The 18,266-nt window shown below is 47.2% G+C and overlaps 1 protein-coding gene across 5 annotated transcripts in view; it reads left to right on the top strand.

Moving 5' to 3' along the window:
* PLEKHA2 (pleckstrin homology domain containing A2) overlaps positions 1–18,266 on the top strand; it is a 59,410-nt gene that overhangs the window by 19,528 nt on the left and 21,616 nt on the right. For 3 of the 5 annotated variants that reach the window (XM_026508300.4, XM_044387489.3, XM_044387490.3), the window contains 3 exons: positions 5,276–5,332; positions 10,640–10,688; positions 12,144–12,241. In XM_026508300.4, coding sequence (XP_026364085.2) covers positions 5,276–5,332; positions 10,640–10,688; positions 12,144–12,241 — 204 coding nt within the window. Of the gene's footprint in view, positions 1–2,319; positions 2,606–4,967; positions 5,154–5,275; positions 5,333–10,639; positions 10,689–12,143; positions 12,242–18,266 lie in introns of those variants that run through there. The other 2 variants (XM_044387491.3, XM_044387492.3) reach the window with 2 other exon arrangements.

The raw sequence follows: 18,266 nt of genomic DNA, 5'->3' as shown, positions 1-18,266 counted from the left end.
ATTCTGGGGTGAGGGCTGTGGAATGTGGGGCAGAGGGAATTATGTTCTCCCCTCCGTTCCCATGACACAGCTCTTCTTAGGTGAGTCTTTCTTTTCTGAGAGTCTGTGTCTGGCCTCGGCTTCTGGTCGTTTGAGTTGTGGTTTTGGCTTATGGGCAGCCATGTTGGCTCATGGCCTAGCTGTGGGATTTCCATATACATTCCCTTCCTCCTTCTCTCACTCGTTAACCAGCAAGCTGGTTTTGACTGCCTGATGTGTTCTGCTAGGCACCCCAGAGGGATATAAGAGAAGGTAAGAAGGCGTCAGCATCTCTTTTTCCCCCTTCCCACTCCGAATCCCTGGTCTTTTGGAGTTTGGCACCCAAGAGCCAGTTTGACCAGTTCCTGCCCTGCCCAGTTGGGCAACTGTCGAGGGCTTCTTTTGGTGTAACCCTGCTGGTCCTGCTCTTGTATTTACCTTTCATTGATAATCAACTCTTAGATAATGAGCAGGTCTTTGTACATTTATTTGAAGGATTGTCTCACGGGAGGTGGCATGGTGTACAGGGAAAGCGCGTGAGATTGGAGAATCAGGAAGGGTCGGGTTTGAATACCGGCCTGACTGCCCACTGCATGTGTGACCTTGGGCAAGTTGCTTCACCTGCTCAGTCCTTCGTTTCTTCATCTGTAGAATGGGATTGTTAGGATTAAGTGACAATGTGCAGGAGTACCTAGGAGCAGGCCTGGTACAAAACTGACTCTAAATATACGTCAGTTTCCTTTTTGCTTCTCCAAGCCGTGCTTTGCAAAGCACTAGATTGATGGCGGGAGTTACAAGCTCTGTCTTTATTCAGCTCCTTGAGGAAGTCGTTTGCCCACTTTGAGCCTTAGTGGTCTCATGTGGCAAATGATGAGGGATCACCAGAACCCTTTAGTGGTGTTTCTCTGTGAATTTATGACTCTGTAGTTAGTCATTTCTGTGCTCCTTGTTACTCTCATTAGAAGATGGGAAAGGGAGTAGGAGACACTCCTAGGGTAAAATATTCTATTTCCACAAGGGATAATGTTGCTTCTGGAAAAAAAGCTTACTACAGGAGGTTTGTCACATCTCTGTGTGGGCCTCTCAGCTCCTTCTGTGGTGGTGGAAGAGAATAAACCCCACGCTTTCCACTCACGGGGGGCAGGAGCTTCTTTGAGGCCCTTGGTGGCAGAACACTTGAGCAAAAAGCAAGGTGTTGGCAGTGTCTTCATAAAAACTGTCACTCATTTCGTGGGAACCTGCCCCGTGCCCTACGTTGTTTCAGAAAATTTAGAACGCTCCTGACTTACAGACAGCCTCACGTCCAGTGGCTGCCAGCCACGTGCGGCACTGGAATCCCCTCTCCCTCTCCCTGCCTGCTGCCCTACCCTTCCCTTCCTCCCTGTTTACTGCTGGTGCAGCGACTAAGGTCACCCTGGGGGCTGCCGATGGGTGTGGCCTTCTCACCAGCTGCTGCGTCTCCAGTGCAGAGTCAGTGCGACCGGCCCTTGTGTGCAGAAGTGGTCCTCAAAATGGGCAGGACTGTGAAATCGCTGGGGCACTTGACAAACAGGTGCCTGGACCCTACCCCAGATGAGTTAAAACCCTGGGAGTGAGGCATGGGTATGAGTTTGTTTAAAAATATCCGCGGGTGGTTCCCATAAGCAGCCTTCCCACCAGCCTGTCTTCACTCCCCATCTGCTGAGATGCTCTCACTTCATGTGCTTCCCGGCCCTCTCCCCAGGCCCTTGACCCTCTTGTCCTTGGGGCTCGGTCCTTTTCTGCCCCTTCCACCCGATTCCTGTCCCTCAGGAACCCTGCCTGGGGTCAGGGAAACTGCAAACTCAAGGGACAGCCCCGTTCAAAACATGAACAAGTCTTTCCAAAGAAACGTCGTTCGCCCATGGTGGATGGGAGGTTTTCGGTACTGAGTGTAGCAGGCTTTTGTGGACTGGTTTGGGAACTTAACCACCATGCAAATAGTGTTTTTGTTTAAAAATCGAGGAGTCCAGGGGCGCCTGGGTGGCTCAGTCAATTAAGTGTCCAACTCTTGGCTTCTGCTCTGGTCATGATCTCAGGGCCTGGGATCAAGCCCTGCACTGGGCTCTGCACTCAGCAGGGAGTCTGCTTGAGGTTCTCTCTCCTTCTCCCTCTGTCCCCCACCCCCACTCGTGCCCACGTGCTCTCTCTCTCAAATTAACTCTTTAAAAAATAATAATAAATAAAAATTGAGGAGTCTGCTATGTAGAGGAATAAGATTCTACTCATGTCCTCGATGTGCTTAAAACCTAGTAAGAAGAGATTTAAACTCGCAGGAAAACATACTCCAATACAGAATCGAGGGCTAGACTTTGTCGTGTAGATCAGCTGTTCTCAGGCTTGGGCCTGTGTAGGGATCACTTGGGAACATTTAAAAAATGTGCAAGTTCTGACCACATTCCATTTGCCTCTGATTCAGTGTTTTTTTCGGGTGAGGCCTGAGCCTGGGCCTTTTCAAACAAGCTCTCCAGGAGAGTGCGATGTGCACCACAGCTGGAGGACTGGTGTGCCTGAATTCAGAGAGGGGCGAGGTCAGGGACAGACTGCAGTCTGGAGAAGCTTTGTGAAGGTGGGTCCTCTTGTCCTCTCCCTGGAAGAGACGGGGCGTGTCCTGAAGAGGCAGCTTGCGTTGGCTTCGACACCCTGCCCCGCCCCAGGTGCTGTTTCTTGACATTCCTGGCCTGACGACTGGCTGCCGAGGTCCTCAGCTCAGGCTTGTTGGTACATTCTTCCTTGACCAGGAAGTTTCTGCCTGGGGCTGCCACCCTGGCAGCGAGCTGTCACCATTAATCTCTCAGGTCCAGTAATTGGAGTGGACGCTGAGCCATCACTGTGGATCAAGGCTCAGGGATCCTGGGGCTGTTTCCTTCTGTCATTCATCTCCCCCTGGGCTGGGGAGGAAGATGCGGGGGGGGGGGGCGCGGAGGAAACTGCATTTATAGACACTCGTCATGTTTTCCTGGCTTCTCATCGTGAAGAAGGAGGTACATGTGAGCCTAGGAGCAGACTGTGGGGTGGGTGGTGGGTGAGGGAGGTGAAGGCGCCCCCGCCCCCAGGTAACCGGGCAGGAGAACTGCTCCTGTGTCTTTCTGCAGCGGGAGAGCTGAAGGGGAGGCAGGGGACCGTGGGTGGAGCAGCCCTGGAGGGTGGAGGGGATGAAGTAGTTGAAATCTGATCGGCTCATATCTGTCATTACGTGTGGGTTAGTGTCCAAACATTCCCCAAATCCCACTTCATCACTCATAATTCCAGATAGGGCTCTGGAGGCCTTTGGGCTGTGGTTTGGGGGGATGAGAGTGAGTTGTGCAAGACCAGCCCTGAGACTTGGCATCCATATCTTGTAATTAGCGTTGTGGGTCGGCGAGAGGAGCTGCCATGGGCTAGGCTCTCCTTACGGATTTTCATGTAATTCTCACAACAAGCCTATGCAACAGGGTTTACTGTCCCCCTTCTATAGGTAGAGACACTTCCCTGCAGTCATAGGGCGATAATGTCACAGCCAGAATTCCAGCAGCTCAAACTTATAAGATTTTATCATGCTGCTTCTAGGGCATTAGGTTGAAGTCAGGCAACCTGAGCTTTATAGTTGAGGTTCTGCCACCAATTAGGTGACCTTGGACCAATCCCCTACTCACCAATCCCCCCGCTTTCCTCCAGTGCCAAATGGGGGCTGGGAGTGGGCCAGGTGCTCAGCTTCCAGCAGAGCCCGGTGGCTGTGTGTGTCCTTGGAGGCAGCCTTCCTGTGTGCGGAGCTGTCTGCCCAGAGTGGTTCACGTTCTCCTTGAGGCAGTGGCGGTGGCTCAGTGGCCTTTTGGTGTGCCTGTGGCTCCTTTGTGGACTCTGATTTAGGGGCACAGGGCTTATCTCTCTTTACCCGATAGAGGTTTCCTTAAAAGTCAAAATGCAATCACTGTATATTTGGGGGAAAAAAAAGTATAAATCAGATCATCCATGTTTGAAATGCTAATCTGGCTACTCAAAGGCGGCATTAGGTTTATGGCCTCATTTGTACAAACGGGGTAGGGGGCAACATCCTCTCTGAATTTCTTACTCTAAAATTTAAGGTCTCTGAGAATCCTTTTATCATGGTATCATTCCCATCCATTTTCTCATTTTTTCGTGTATAGAAAATTTCACATAAGCATTTGCTTCTAGTGATGTATGTTAATTTAGATAATTGGGCTCAGGAGGGCTCTTCCCTACCATCTAAAATACTTCTTAAAGGCAGTCTCCTGGAATGACAGGTCATTTCACTGCTAACCCTTTAGGAAATTTACTAAATTCTCATTATCCAAGATGCATCTCCCTTAATATTTTGAGACAACCCCAGGTAACCGGGGGCTTCAAGGTTATTCTCGGAGGCTTATGCAACAGCTTAAGGGGCACCAGGAGCTGTGGACAGGTTCTCAAGGTCCATGGGGGAGTGGATTTTCCAATTTATAAATAAGAAACTCACGGCTGAGGTTTCTAATCTTGGTCATTTCTTTGGAATACTATCATTCCTGTGTCTTCATTGCTCCTTTCTGACAGTGGGGACATTAGAAAGCCAAAGAGATTGTGCCAGGACAGAATACTACCTGTGAGTTTCTTGCTGTTTTAATACAACATTTACTTAGTGTTTTATGGCATACAGACATCATTCCAGTTGGTACTCATGATAATCCTGTGAAATAAACTAAACAGCTGTATTTTTTTATTTCTGTATTGTGTGAATCAGTACCCTGTTTATTACAAAAAGAATTTGAAGTGGCATAAAGCAGGACTAAGCCAACAAGGAGACCAGAGCAGTCAGGAAGGAAAAAAGTATAATAGCTAATACTCGTTGAGAGCCATCTAGGTACCAGGGACGATTCCAAGTGCCCTTACGTGTATTAACTCATCCTTATGACTGCCTTGTGAAGTAGGTACCGTTATTATCCCTGTTTTTACAGAAAGGAAAACTGAGGCTTAGTGGCTATGGAAATTATTCACTGCCAAATGGTGGAGCTCACACTTTTTACCACCGTCCTAGAACACACCCCTCTCTAGTAAGTAAGGCCAAGGATAACATTCGTGTCAACATAACCATGGCAAGAATTATCACCGTTTTACAGAGGAAAGTCAGCTAAAGAATGTGGGTAAGTGGCTTGCTCAAGGTTGCAAAGCTAGGACTAGAGTCTTGGTCTTCAGTTTCTTAGTGCTATTTCCACTGCCTCACATAGCATCATGCTTCTTAAAATGAAACACATATGTCTTTCAGAACCTGGCAATGGGGGCAGGAGCCGTTGGATCTTTGCAGCTGACCTACATCTCGAAGGTAATGTTTGCCTGGAGCTCTGGGGATTCAGTCCTCTAAGTAGGTTTAGTATCTGAAAAAGAAACGTCAAATTCTTTGGGCATTAGCATTTGGGTGTGTTGCATGGGCAGTGAAGTGCTCCCCAGTCCTCCCTTTGGAAGCTTTGCTGCTGACCGGTGCTGGGTGGAGTGCGGTTAGCAGGCTGGGACGGTGAGCCTGAAGCCTGTTACTCCTGGGACACATCAGTCAGTGATGCTCCCAGCTCCTGCCAAGGAGGCATAGGTGGTGGGGGTAGAAGTCGGGCATGACATTTTTTTGTCATTGGGGCAAGAAGGAGTACAAAGCACCTGCAAAACTTCCAGTGACTAGGAAAGATCACCTCCCAAGGGGTATTGTTCAACAGGAGCTGCTCAGAAAGGGATGGGGCTATGCTGGATTATGGATCACCTGGACAGGATGACTGTGGAGGGAAGGCTGGGAGAGCCCCGGGAAGGCATTCGGTTGTGCCAGGGAACTATTCAGTAACCAGATGACTGCTGGAGAGTCTGGCAGGCAGGCTGACAGGCCATCCCCGGTCGGATTAGTGCAGACGGGGCAAGAACAGCCCCTCTTCAGAGCTGAGACCCAGCAGCTGGGGGCTGCGGGCTGCTTGATGATGCCTACACGTAGCTGCTGAACTTAGCTTCTTTTAGCAACCCCCCCCCACCCCCCGCCCCAGCAGGCTCCAGTGCTGACCTGTGATGCAGCAGAGATAAAAAAGGCCGGGGATTTAGAGCCTCGCCAAAAAGAGGAACTCTTTGTCCAGCGAGAAGAGCCAGGTGGCGCCCAGCCAACACGAAGGTTCCGGAAGTCCTGCTCTCCCCACACAGCCCTCACTTCAGGCCTCTCGGGGATCTCTGCTTCCTTGCCCATGTTCTCCCACCCTCAGGGGTTGAGACAAGATGGGGGACCCTGATCCGAGTGACCGCTGGCTCCTTTTCATCACGAGCTTTGGGAACCCTTGTGTCCAGCCTCTCATCGCAGCTGTGGGGGGGGGTTCCCTTGGAGGTGGAGGAGGCTGCAGGGGTTACAGGCCATGGCCAGCAGACACAGCTGGGCACAGAGGCAGAAGACACAGGGCAGGGTTTGAGCGGATTAGAGAGAGGAGATAATGACCTCGGGGGAAGGGGGCAGGGCTTAAAGCAGAGCTTTGCTAGCACAGCTGTGGGCAATTTGCGCTTGCCTTGTGGTGAGAGATGTGGCTGCCTCTGGGGCCAGGCGGGCCAGAGGCCTGGGCCTTCCCCTCTCCTGTCCGGTCTTGCTGTGGGCTCATGAGGTCTTTCTCCAGGAGGTCTAGAGGAACAGAATCAGAGAGGGGGGAGCGGAGAACCTCATTAGTAGTGAAACTCCAAACCTTCTTCTGTTTGAGATGGTTTGGGAGACTTTTTTTTTTTAATGGGGGAAGAATGAATACCATCTCCTGCTGAATCATGATTTATAAATGCAGCTCAGATGAGGGTTTTTAGAATTCTCAGCTTTGGAGGCTGCCTCATTTAGAAAGGATGGACCTGCCTTTTAGCCCTTCTTGGGAGATGCAGTCCTGGGTGGGTGTTTTGCAAAACCCATAGCTGCCCCAGGGTCAGGTTACATGGAGTGGAGAGCCTTTAACTCCTACCTGACCCAGTGCCAGAAAGCAGGGGTTTTCCCAGAAGCACATTTAGCAGTGGTACTGGCATCAAATTCAGCATTCCAGCCCATTTCTTGTTAACCCCTGGGTAGTCCCTCCCAGAGCCAAGCATTTCACCGCAGTGTCGACCTGGCTCAGTGTACGTGCGGTCTCTGTGCAGGGGTGCTGTTCCGTAGCTCCTTCTTGAGCGCTAGTGTCGGGACGATGAGTTCCTTCAGAAAGGTCAACAGAGATGAAAGTCCTTTACTTGAGGTCCTCCAGGGCATTGATGGCAGCAGAACCAGGTTTGAGGCAAACTAGAAGACGATGGAAGGTGGCCTTGGTACCACCACCTTCCCATCTCTCCTGATGCTTCTTCTCTTCTATACAGCCAGCCCCAGTGTCCCACCCAAGCCTGTGTCCTGCTCTGTCAGGGCCTTGCCCTCAGTTGTAAGGAAACCCTTCCTAGAGCACTGGTTCTTAACCTCTTGTGGTGGTGGTGGAGGGCGCGGGGATTGGTGATGGTCACAGACCCTTTTGAGTGTTGGATGAAGAGCATGGACGCCTTTTCCAGGTAACGTATATATGTGGGTACAACACCCTGATTTTGACTGTAATTTCAGGGCTCATTGACCTCCTGAAGCTGGTCCAGAGACCACTGCTTAGAACCCTTCCAGTCATTCTGTATAGTTGACTGCTGCTTCCTCCGCTCTTGATGCCACCTCATGGGGCAGGGGCATCCCGGACACTGGGGCAGGGCTACCCCAGAGCTTCAAGCCCTCATTGTACTGCTGCTGCTGCTTCTGCCAGAGGGGCCCCAGCTCCACTTCCGGCCAGGGGCAGACAGGATGGGGCTGGCTAGCAGTGCCCTGCGACCGATGAGTTTGCTGCTCCTGCGGTCTGTGTTTGATCTGATAAGAGCAAGTTCCTGAGTGTCTGTTGAGCTGTAGAGTGGCCTTGTTTGCGTCACTCTATGGTTGACCCGTGCCCATTCTGCCCCTCACATCCTGACCTCCTCTCATTGCTTGCATAACCCAGGACCCACCAGTCAACCACTGCTATGCAGCTACTTAACTGTGGCCAGCTCGGGGCACGCAGATGGTACCACTTGGCCACCCTCATTACAGCGGGTCTGTGGGCCATCCTTTTTCAGGATTCTCTGTTCCTTCACTGCATCTGAAGGAGGCTGCACAGTCTGGTCTGATCACCAGTGTGAGGTGGGGTGGAGGCCAGAGGACTTATACCTCCCAGGGGGGAGGGATTCTGCCACCACAGTCCCCAGGATGTCAGGGGGGAGGCCAGAGCTACCTTTCCATAGTCAATGAGGCCCGTACCTCGGCCCTTCTCCCCTGAGGGACACAGCCCAGTTAGATAGGATTTCGTTTTCCTCTTTTGCCATTTGGTGATTGTAAGAAAGAAACCAGTAATTGCACTCTGGCTTTGCTAATTGGGAAGCTGATCAGAGACATTGAGGGTCTTACCCTTGCTAAACGGCCTACAGGGCAGAACTGGGACTGATGTCTGGTTGATTCAGCCAGGAGCCAGCTACTTTGCCAAATAATCCTTCTGTGGTTAAGCATGAGGCAAATTATAGATGTGCCTGCATGTAATCACCCACGTCCCGTGACTGAAAACTGGATAAACCCATAAAAACCAATGAAAAACCAGGTGATCGCTGAGGTGCAGTTGTTGTAGTAAGCATGCCGGTAGCATTCCCTCAGTATAGGCTGCTAATAAGTTGTGGTCACAGTGGACCAGTTGTCATCCAACCTGGTGCTTTCTCTGGTCAGTGATAAATGTCAGTTTCTGGGAGAGAGGGGTGAGTCTTCTAATAAGCCAGAGAGGGTCTCCAAGTGCCCAGCTTTTCAAAGCCATTCTAAAGCTTAACGTAGAAAGGAAGCCATGAGATAGGTGGGTTCTGAGGGCCAGGCCGCTCTCTACTGGTCAGCGCCACCCAGGAACTGAGGGGAGGCCACGCAGGTGTTATGGGCACAAGGGACCCGCAGGAGGAACATGGATGCCGAGGGAAAGAGCAAGAATATGAGTCACTGACAGATAAGGACATCAGACCCAAGCAGGATAAAGGCATATGCTGTGGTTCACATGGAATCCCAGGATCCAAAACCCCAAACCCAAGGTAGCACAGGGGCCAGAACTTATGATGTCTTGGAGCTCTGGGGAGTGGTTTCTGGGAGTGGGGGAGACAGACCTGAATCTGGGTAGTCTGCGACTGAACTCAGGGTAGGTGGGCTCACCTCTGCCTGCATCTTTATGTTTTTCAGGGTTGTTTAAAGGCTTTCATTAGGCCCTAAGGCCTCCACCTCGCATCATGGTGAACATGTCAGAATATAACCATACTGGTTGTAAAATATTCGGAGGCACTTCAGTCACCTTACTTGTGGAAGGATTTGGCCGAGTAGCTCATCTAACTCATGACTGGCTGTATTTCTCGGCAATCGTCTTGCACATCCAAGGGTTCTTGTGGACCAAGAAAATCAAAGCTAGCATTATTTTCCAATGTAATGAGATTTTTGTGACTGTTTAATTGAAACATTAATGAAGTTGACTTAATGTGACATCTTGTAGGCACTTAAAATCCTTGTCTAAGAGGTTGATATAATGTTATATAGACATTTAATGATTTCTTTATTAATGTCGAGTATGCTATGTTCATTTCGTATGGTGGAGGGCAGACATTTTTTTCAGGTCTCAGGCAAGTAGGAGAAGGCCCTCGCTTGGAGAGGGGACTGAGAGGATGATGTCCACAGGAGGATTACGACAGCGTGGAAATAGTTCCTAACCTAGGGTTTTAAGGGACGGTGCCTCCTTAGCAATCCCTGTTCCTGAACTCCATCAAGGGTAGTCACCTCTTGGCATATGAGGGAATAGGATTTGTTTTCCTTTATTCATTCAGCATGTTTGAACCAGAGTGAGGTAGTCAGGAGCACATAGTCAGGAGTGTACATGCAAGAGAGGATTGAAAAAACGTGATGAACTAACACAACAGGAGCTATAAAAATATTTCTGCTTTCTTCTGTTCCCTTCCCTTAAATGCATAAGTATGCTCTGATTCCTAGGGCCACCTCTTATTTTCAGGGTTAAACAGTCAGGGTAGATATAAAGGACATTGATCTGTGTGTCCAAATGCATGCTCCCCAACCTTCCTGTGAGCTCTAATTGGAATCTGTGTGTTTGTAGCCATACCATCTTTAATTTGGAGAAGTGTTTAGGGAGGGGGTCAGTGGTTGAGGGACGAGTGGAATCTTACTGGTATGAATGGGGCACATATGGATTATGTGGCCCAAAGAGAATTTTGTCGGATTGGGTGGCTCTTCAAAGTGTTTCTGCAAAGATGATGATTAAGGTAGACAGCAAGGTAGTGGTTATCCCTTGAGGGGTGGGGATGGGGTTCTATCAGGGAGGGGCACACAAAGGGCTTCGAAGAAATAGGACTGATAACGGCCTATTCCTTAATCTGGATGGCGAGTACAGGGTTTCTCCACTTAATTATTATTCTTCAGAATGCATATATATGTTTTATATACTCTTCTTTGTTGTGTGGAAAGTTCCACAGCAAAAAAAAAAAAAAAAAAAAAGAAAGAAAGAAAGAAACTTTGAAAAAAAATGCTTTACAACTATCTTAGAAACATATGCTTCTTTCTTTTATTTTTTATTTGATTTAGGTGAGCATAGCTACATCGAAGCAGAAACCCAAAACTCCATTTTGCTTTGGTAAGTACTGAGCTGGAGGCTGGGTTTTCTGAGCATTCTTGCAGCAACTTCCTCTTTGTGTGCAGACAGTCCTGTGATCACATGTGACTTGCACCCTGTGTGTGTGACTGACTTCAGTCATGGCAACGGGCCTCCTGTCTCAAGCGATACTGCTTTTTCCTTGGTCTCGCTGCGAAGAGAGTTAATACCGTAAGATGGAGGTACAGGGACCAGGGACGGTTCTGTTTTCCTGAGTCCGCAGGGCAGGGTCCAGGTATCTACTGGTAGTTTCTGGGAACCCTCCACTCAGATGCAGTGGTGTGCTCAGGAAAGGTGGAGACATGGGGGAGTTGGGGGAACAATAGAAAAGGAGTATCCTGTTGAGTGTCTCGGCATTGCCACATGAGTGCCAAAGTTGGGAGTGACACAGGAAGCAGAGTCACTGAGTGGATGTCCCTACTCATTAAATCATCAGTCATTATTTGGCTCCTACCATGTTCTCAGGAACGTACTAAGTGCTACAAGCAGATGCTAACAAGTAGCTTCTCTTGTTTATCTAGGGTGGTTCTGCATGTCAGCTCCATGAGGCAGGGACGTGCCTTTGCTTTGTCATTGCTGTGTCCCCAGCACGCACAGTGGTTCCTGGCATATAGTGGATGCTCAGTAATGTTTGTTGAATGAGTGAATGGATTCATTAGAATTCTCTGTCTCCCCCGTGATGCTCACCTCCTATAGTTCTGGCTTATTTATGCTAGGAGGGCAAAACGGTCACTTGAGCTGTCTTAAGTGTTGGTTGAGGCTTTGGGTTGGTTTGGGTTGTTTCAGGCTTCTCTGGTGTTTTTGTTGTCCCGTTTCTTTCAAATATCATTGCTAAGCTCAGAAATGACAATCTCAGATTTTGTGGTCAGCAGATCTAAACAAGATACGTAATGAACCCAAAAGTAAAATGATTGACCTCGTGGAGTGCTCAGAGGAAAGAACAGGTTGAGAATGAGGTCAGGGTCGCAGATTTGATCTCAGGCAAGCTTTGTTCCATTTCCCGACCACAAGCAAGACTCCTAAGCCAGGCCAGTTGTGCCAGCAGAAACAAGGGGCACTGGGTCCAAAATTATATATGTATCATCGTGACTCTAAATCTGTGAGCGCCCCGATAAAACAGTTTAAGCTCATGTCTTGTTGGTGGTGGACTAGAAGCCTCATCCCTGTACAACAGCCCATGAGGGGGGCGGTTAAAACATGAACAACAGGTGTTGTTCTCGTGGCTAATAGAATAGTTCACGTTTTTAAAGAGAGCAACTGTAGCCTGCTGCTTCCCAAATATTCGTGCAGCTGGCTTTGCACCACGGCAGATGTCGCCAGCTGCTCTGTGGAGTCCTCCGCCTTGCTGCTTTAAGCACCGTAGTTTGGCGGTGTCTTTCTGTCTTGCCTGTGTTCTGACCTGGGTTTTTCTCTTTTCTTCCCCCGGGACTATTGCAGTCATCAATGCCCTCTCTCAGAGGTATTTTCTTCAAGCTAACGACCAGAAGGATCTGAAGGACTGGGTGGAGGCCCTGAACCAAGCCAGCAAGATCACCGTACGTATGATTCCCACTTCTTTCTGGAGGGACTCAGTGCCTTTTTCAGCACGTGGCCTGTTTGGGGTGGGGAGACGCTCAGACGACAGCAGGGGCTTTCCCAGGAGCCTGTGAAGACCCAGTTCCCCGTACCTTTTCTTACACCTTGGCTGACTAACCACAGGTTGAACTGAGAGTTTGAGTTTGAGTTTGAATCAAGTTCAAGGGGAAGTGTATGGAGCGTCCCCTTTGTGCTTCCTGGGAGGGCTCCTGGTCAGTCGTGTTTTGGGTCATTCTGGCATGCTGATTCAGAATGTGGTGGGATTGGAAAATGGATTGCTGACTATGAGAAGCAGGGGAAAGGGGAAAGCATATAAAGAGGGAAGTCAGAACTTTTTACTGGTTTGGGAGCGGGGTGGGGGGGGTACTCGTCTTCCTTTAAGAGGTTGCCTGGGGATCGGTCCAGGCCATCCACCAACCTGTCCTGGAGAACTTTCCATCTGAAAGTATCACTGAGCTGGTTCACTGACTGTTCTCTGAATATTCTCCTTTTCTTTGACTTGGCTGAAGAACTCTTTTCTTCCTTAGAAATATAGAAAGGGTAGGAAAGATGAGAGGGAAAACTTAATGTTTGGGAAAAAACTAGACCTTTTATCAATAGTAGGCAGACTTGTGGCAAGCAAACCATGGTTTGTATGCTGAGAAGATTGAGATTCTTTTTTATTTGTGTGTATGTATTTTAAGTTTTTATTTTAATTCCAGTTAGCACACAGTGTTATATTAGTTTCAGGTGTACTGTACAGCGATTCAGCACTTCCATACATCACCCTGTGCTCCTCCTGACAAGTGCTCTCCTTAATCCCCATCACCTGTTTCCCCATTCTCCACCCACTCCCCTCTGGTAACCATCAGTTTCTTCTTTATAGTTAAGAGTCTCTTGATTTGTCTCTCTTCATTTTTTTCCCTTTGCTTATTTGTTTTCTTTCTTAAATGCCATATATGAGTGACATCATTTCTGTGGCTTATTTCTCTTAACATAATACTCTCTAGCTCCATCCATGTCATTACAAATGACAATATTTCATTCTTTTTTTTAATTTTATTTTTAAGAGATTTTTATTTATTTGAGAGAGAGCACAGGCAGTGGGGGGGGGGGAGGAACAGAGGGAGAGGGAGAAGCAGACTCCCTGCTGAGCAGGGAGCCCAACACAGGGCTCCATCCCAGGACCTAGAGATCAAGACCTGAGCCAAAGGCAGATGCCTAACCGACCGAGCACCCAGGTGCTCCAAGATTTCATTTTCTATGGCTGAGTAATATTCCATTATATATATGCCTGCCACTTCTTTTTTTTTTTTTTTCTTTTTTTTTTTTTCTAATGATTTTTTATTATATTATGTTAGTCACCATACAGTACATCCCTGGTTTCCGATGTAAGGCTCGATGATTCATTAGTTGTGTATAACTCCCAGTGCACCATGCAATACGTGCCCTCCTTACTACCCATCACCGGTCTATCCCATTCCCCCACCCCCTTCCCCTCAGAAGTCCTCAGTTTGTTTCTCATAGTCCATAGTCTCTCATGTTTCATTCCCCCTTCTGATTACCCCCCCCTTTCTTTATCCCTTTCTTCCCCTACTGATCATCCTAGTTCTTATGTTCCATAGATGAGAGAAATCATATGATAGTTGTCTTTCTCTGCTTGACTTATTTCACTTAGCATTATCTCCTCCAGTGCTGTCCATGTTGTAGCAAATGTTGAGAACTCGTTCTTTCTGATTGCTGAGTAATATTCCATTGTATATATGGACCACAACTTCTTAATCCAGTCATCTGTTGAAGGGCATCTCGGCTCCTTCCACGATTTAGCTATTGTGGACATTGCTGCTATGAACATTGGGGTGCATATGGCCCTTCTCTTCACTACGTCTGTATCTTTGGGGTAAATACCCAGTAGTGCAATGGCTGGATCATAGGGTAGCTCAATTTTGAACTTTTTAAGGGACCTCCACACTGTTTTCCAGAGTGGCTGTACCAACTTGCATTCCCACCAACAATGTAGGAGGGATCCCCTTTCTCCACATCCTCTCCAACAATTGTTGTTTCTTGCCTTGTCTATTTTTGCCATTCTAACTGGCGTATGGTGGTATCTCAGTGTGGTTTTGATTTGAATTTCCTTGATGGCTAATGATTTTGAACATTTTTTCATGTGTCTGTTAGCCATTTGTATGTCTTCATTGGAAAAGTGTCTGTTCATATCTTCTGCCCATTTTTTGATTTGTTTATTTGTTTCTCGTGTATTGAGTTTGAGAAGTTCTTTGTAGATCTTGGATACCAGTCCTTTATCTGTAGTGTCATTTGCAAATATATTCTCCCATTCCGTGGGCTGCCTCTTAGTTTTTCTGAGTGTTTCCTTGGCTGTGCAGAAACTTTTAATCTTGATGAAGTCCCATAAATTCATTTTATCTTTTGTTTCTCTTGCCTTTGGGGATGTGTCATGAAAAAGGTTGCTTTGGCCGATGTCGTAGAGGTTGTTGCCTATGTTCTCCTCTAGAATTTTGATGGATTCCTGTCTCACATTGAGGTCTTTCATCCATTTGGAGTTTATTTTTGTGTATGGTGTGAGATAGTGGTCAAGTTTCATTCTTTTGCATGTAGCTGTCCAATTTTCCCAGCACCATTTATTGAAGAGACTGTCTTTTTCCCACCGGATATTTTTTCCTGCTTTATCAAATATTAGTTGCCCAAAGAGCCGAGGGTCCATTTCTGGGCTCTCTATTCTGTTCCATTGGTCTATGTGTCTGTTTTTGTGCCAGTACCATGCTGTCTTTGTGATCACAGCTTTGTAGTACAGCTCGAAATCCGGCATTGTGATGCCCCCAGCTTTGTTTTTCCTTTTCAACAGTTCCTTGGAGATTCGGGGCCTTTTCTGGTTCCATACAAATTTAAGGACTGTTTGTTCCAGTTCTTTGAAAAATGTCCTTGGTATTTTGATCGGGATAGCATTGAAAGTGTAGATTGCTCTGGGTAGCATGGACATTTTAACTATGTTAATTCTTCCGATCCATGAGCATGGAATATCTTTCCATCTTTTTATGTCTTCCTCAATGTCTTTCAAGAGTGATTTATAGTTTCTAGAATATAGGTCCTTTACGTCTCTGGTTAAGTTAATTCCAAGGTAACGTATGGTTTTTGGTGCTATTGTAAATGGGATGGATTCCCTAATTTCTCTTTCTTCGGTCTCGTTATTCGTGTATAGAAATGCAACTGATTTCTGAGCGTTTATTTTGTATCCTGCCACGTTACTGAATTGCTCTATAACTTCTAATAATTTGGGAGTGGCTTCTTTTGGGTTTTCCATATAGAGTATCATGTCATCTGCAAAGAGAGACATTTTGACTTCTTCTTTGCCAATTTGAATACCTTTGATCCCTTTTTGTCGTCTGATTGCTGTTGCAAGGACTTCTAGTACTATGTTGAATAATAGTGCCTGCCACTTCTTTATCTATTCATCAGTCTATGGACACTTGGGCTGCTTCCATATCTTGACTGTCGTAAAGAATGCTACTATAAACATAGGGGTGCATGTATCGTTTTGAATTAGTGTTCTTGTTTCTTTGGGTAAATACTCAGTAATGCAATTGCTGGATTGTAGGGTAGATCTATTTTTAACCTTTTGAGGAACTTGTTTTCCAGAATGGCTGCACCAGTTTGCATTCCCACTAACAGTGCAAGAGGGTTCCCCTTTCTCCACATCCTTGCCAACACCTGTTGATTCTTGTGTTGTTGATTTTAGCCATTCTGACAGGTGTGAGGTGGTATCTCATAGTAGTTTTGATTTGCATTTCTCTGATGATGAGTGATGTTGAGCATCTTTTCATGTATCTGTTGGCATCTGGATTGCTTCTTTGGAGAAATGTCTGTTCATGTCTTCTACCCATTTTGTAATTGGAAGATTGATTTTCTGTATCCTACAGTCAGAAATGCTTACATTCTAGTCGTTTCTGATAATAACCATTATGTACCGGGGCAGATTATTCTCCCAAATTCCTCAGGGTTTCTGTGAATAAATTAATAGAAGCCATCTGTACACCTATCTACCTCTTGTGATGCCAGACCCAAGCAGAGCACAATTCAGTCATTGAGGTGGTATGGTTTGTTAGCTTGTTGTTCTGACAAACCTTGGTAAAACCAGGAAAAGAGAGAGACCTAAGGGGAGGGAGGGGGATTGCAGCTAACTCATGTTGCTCTGCTTGTGCACACGGCTCTAGAGTGCTGAGCTTGGTACAGATTTTCTTTGTTCATAGTGGGGTCTCACCCTTCTGTGTCTTATACAGTTTTGGAGTTTTTTTCAATGTCTAATACTTTATTCTCTTTCAGGCTTGCCTCCTGGCTTTCCTCATCTGTTCCTTTCTAGTACACTGGGCTACCCAGCCTATGAGGTGGTGGGGTCTTTCTTTTGTGCCTCATAGGGTTGCTCTAAGCAGCGAGTTCTCCCTACCTCTTTTCTGGCCCCGCGGAGCAGAAGTTAAAAGCCACAAGTGCAGGAAGGAACAGGGTGGTGCCCAGAGGCTGGGGAGTCCAGAGGCTTGCTGGAATGTCAGAGCTAAGGAACATGGTGGTGCCCAGAGGCTGGGGAGTCCAGAGGCTTGCTGGAATGTCAGAGCTGCTGTAGGGTCTCCATCGTCTCCAAGATCCCCCTTACTTTCCTTGGCTTAGTTCACGCACCTCTTCATTCCTGCCAAAGGTCCTGTGGGATAGAAGGAAGAGGAGGGGTTTCTATCTCCTAATCTGTTTGCACCCTGGAGGGGTTTACTCCTTTCTCCCCTGCCATATTTTCCGTATCTTGTGTCCTTCCTCTGGGAAGCTGGGAAGAGGGAGGATGTGCGGCTGGGCACCACATCGATGGCATGTATACTGACTTTAGGGCACCTTATATACAAGTGAAGTGTCAGGCACTTTGGGGGATACAGAGATGAAAGAAGGAACAGATCATGTATCGAGCCATGCTTTCATGCGTGCTTTATTACTCCTCTGATATCACTCTTGTGAGATAAGTGGTTTTACTGCCATTTTTTTAAGATGAGAAAAATGGAAATCAGAGTTGCCCAAATTCTAGCAGTGAATAAATGGTAGAGCTGAGATTCAAACCCAGGACCCTATGACTTCCAAGACCTAAAAGAGTTTATGAAAATATTTAAAAAGAGCAACCGTTGTAAATTATGTTAGATTACACACCATTTTTACATCCATGGCTTCATTGTAGCCTCATATAGAAGCCTTAAGTAGGAAGGGCAAGCATTATTTTTCCCATTTATAAACGGGGCAGTGGAAATTCCCAGAGATTAAAGTGCCTTGCCCAAGGTCAAGAAGCCAGGAGGGATGCAGTTTTTCTACCCACGGATCACTGTTCATATTGTGCTAAGGCCACTGGGTCCTTGTCATTGAAGAAGTGATTGACATGTGATATTTAAGGAATTGGATTCTCTCAGAGTATTAGTATTCTTATATGAGTTTTGCGGGACTACCACAGCAAATGAGTGGCTTTTCTCTCTAGGGGAGAATCCTTCCTTGCCTCTTCCAGCTTCTGGTGGCTCCGGGCAGTCAGTGGCGTGCCCTGGCTTGTAGCTGCATTACTCCCATCTCTGCCTCCATCACTGTATGGGCTGTGTCCCTGTGTCCTCTCTTCTTCTGATAAGGACATCAGTCATTGTACTTTAGGCCCACCCGAAACCAGTATGACCTGCTGTTAATTTAACGACATCTATGAAGACCCTATTTCTAAGTAAGGTCACATGCTGAGTTTATGGGTAGGTAGTTTTAGTGGGACATGATTCGACTTACTACATTTCTCAAAACAGTTGAAAATTGAGCACTGAAAGTAAAGGACAGCCCCCTGCCCCCATCGGATTATTCCTCACTGCAGTCTAGCCATGCCTGGTGGGAAGTAAGATGAGTCCCGTAATTTTCTTCCCTCCTTCCTTCCTTCCTTTCAAGATTTCTTTTTTTAAGTGATCTTTACACCCAATATGGGGCTAAACTTACAAC

The sequence above is a fragment of the Ursus arctos genome, unplaced genomic scaffold (genome assembly GCF_023065955.2).
Source record: "Ursus arctos isolate Adak ecotype North America unplaced genomic scaffold, UrsArc2.0 scaffold_27, whole genome shotgun sequence".
Lineage (NCBI taxonomy): Eukaryota > Metazoa > Chordata > Mammalia > Carnivora > Ursidae > Ursus > Ursus arctos.
Note: the sequence above shows the minus strand (reverse complement) of the source record. Positions and strands in the feature narration are given on the sequence as shown.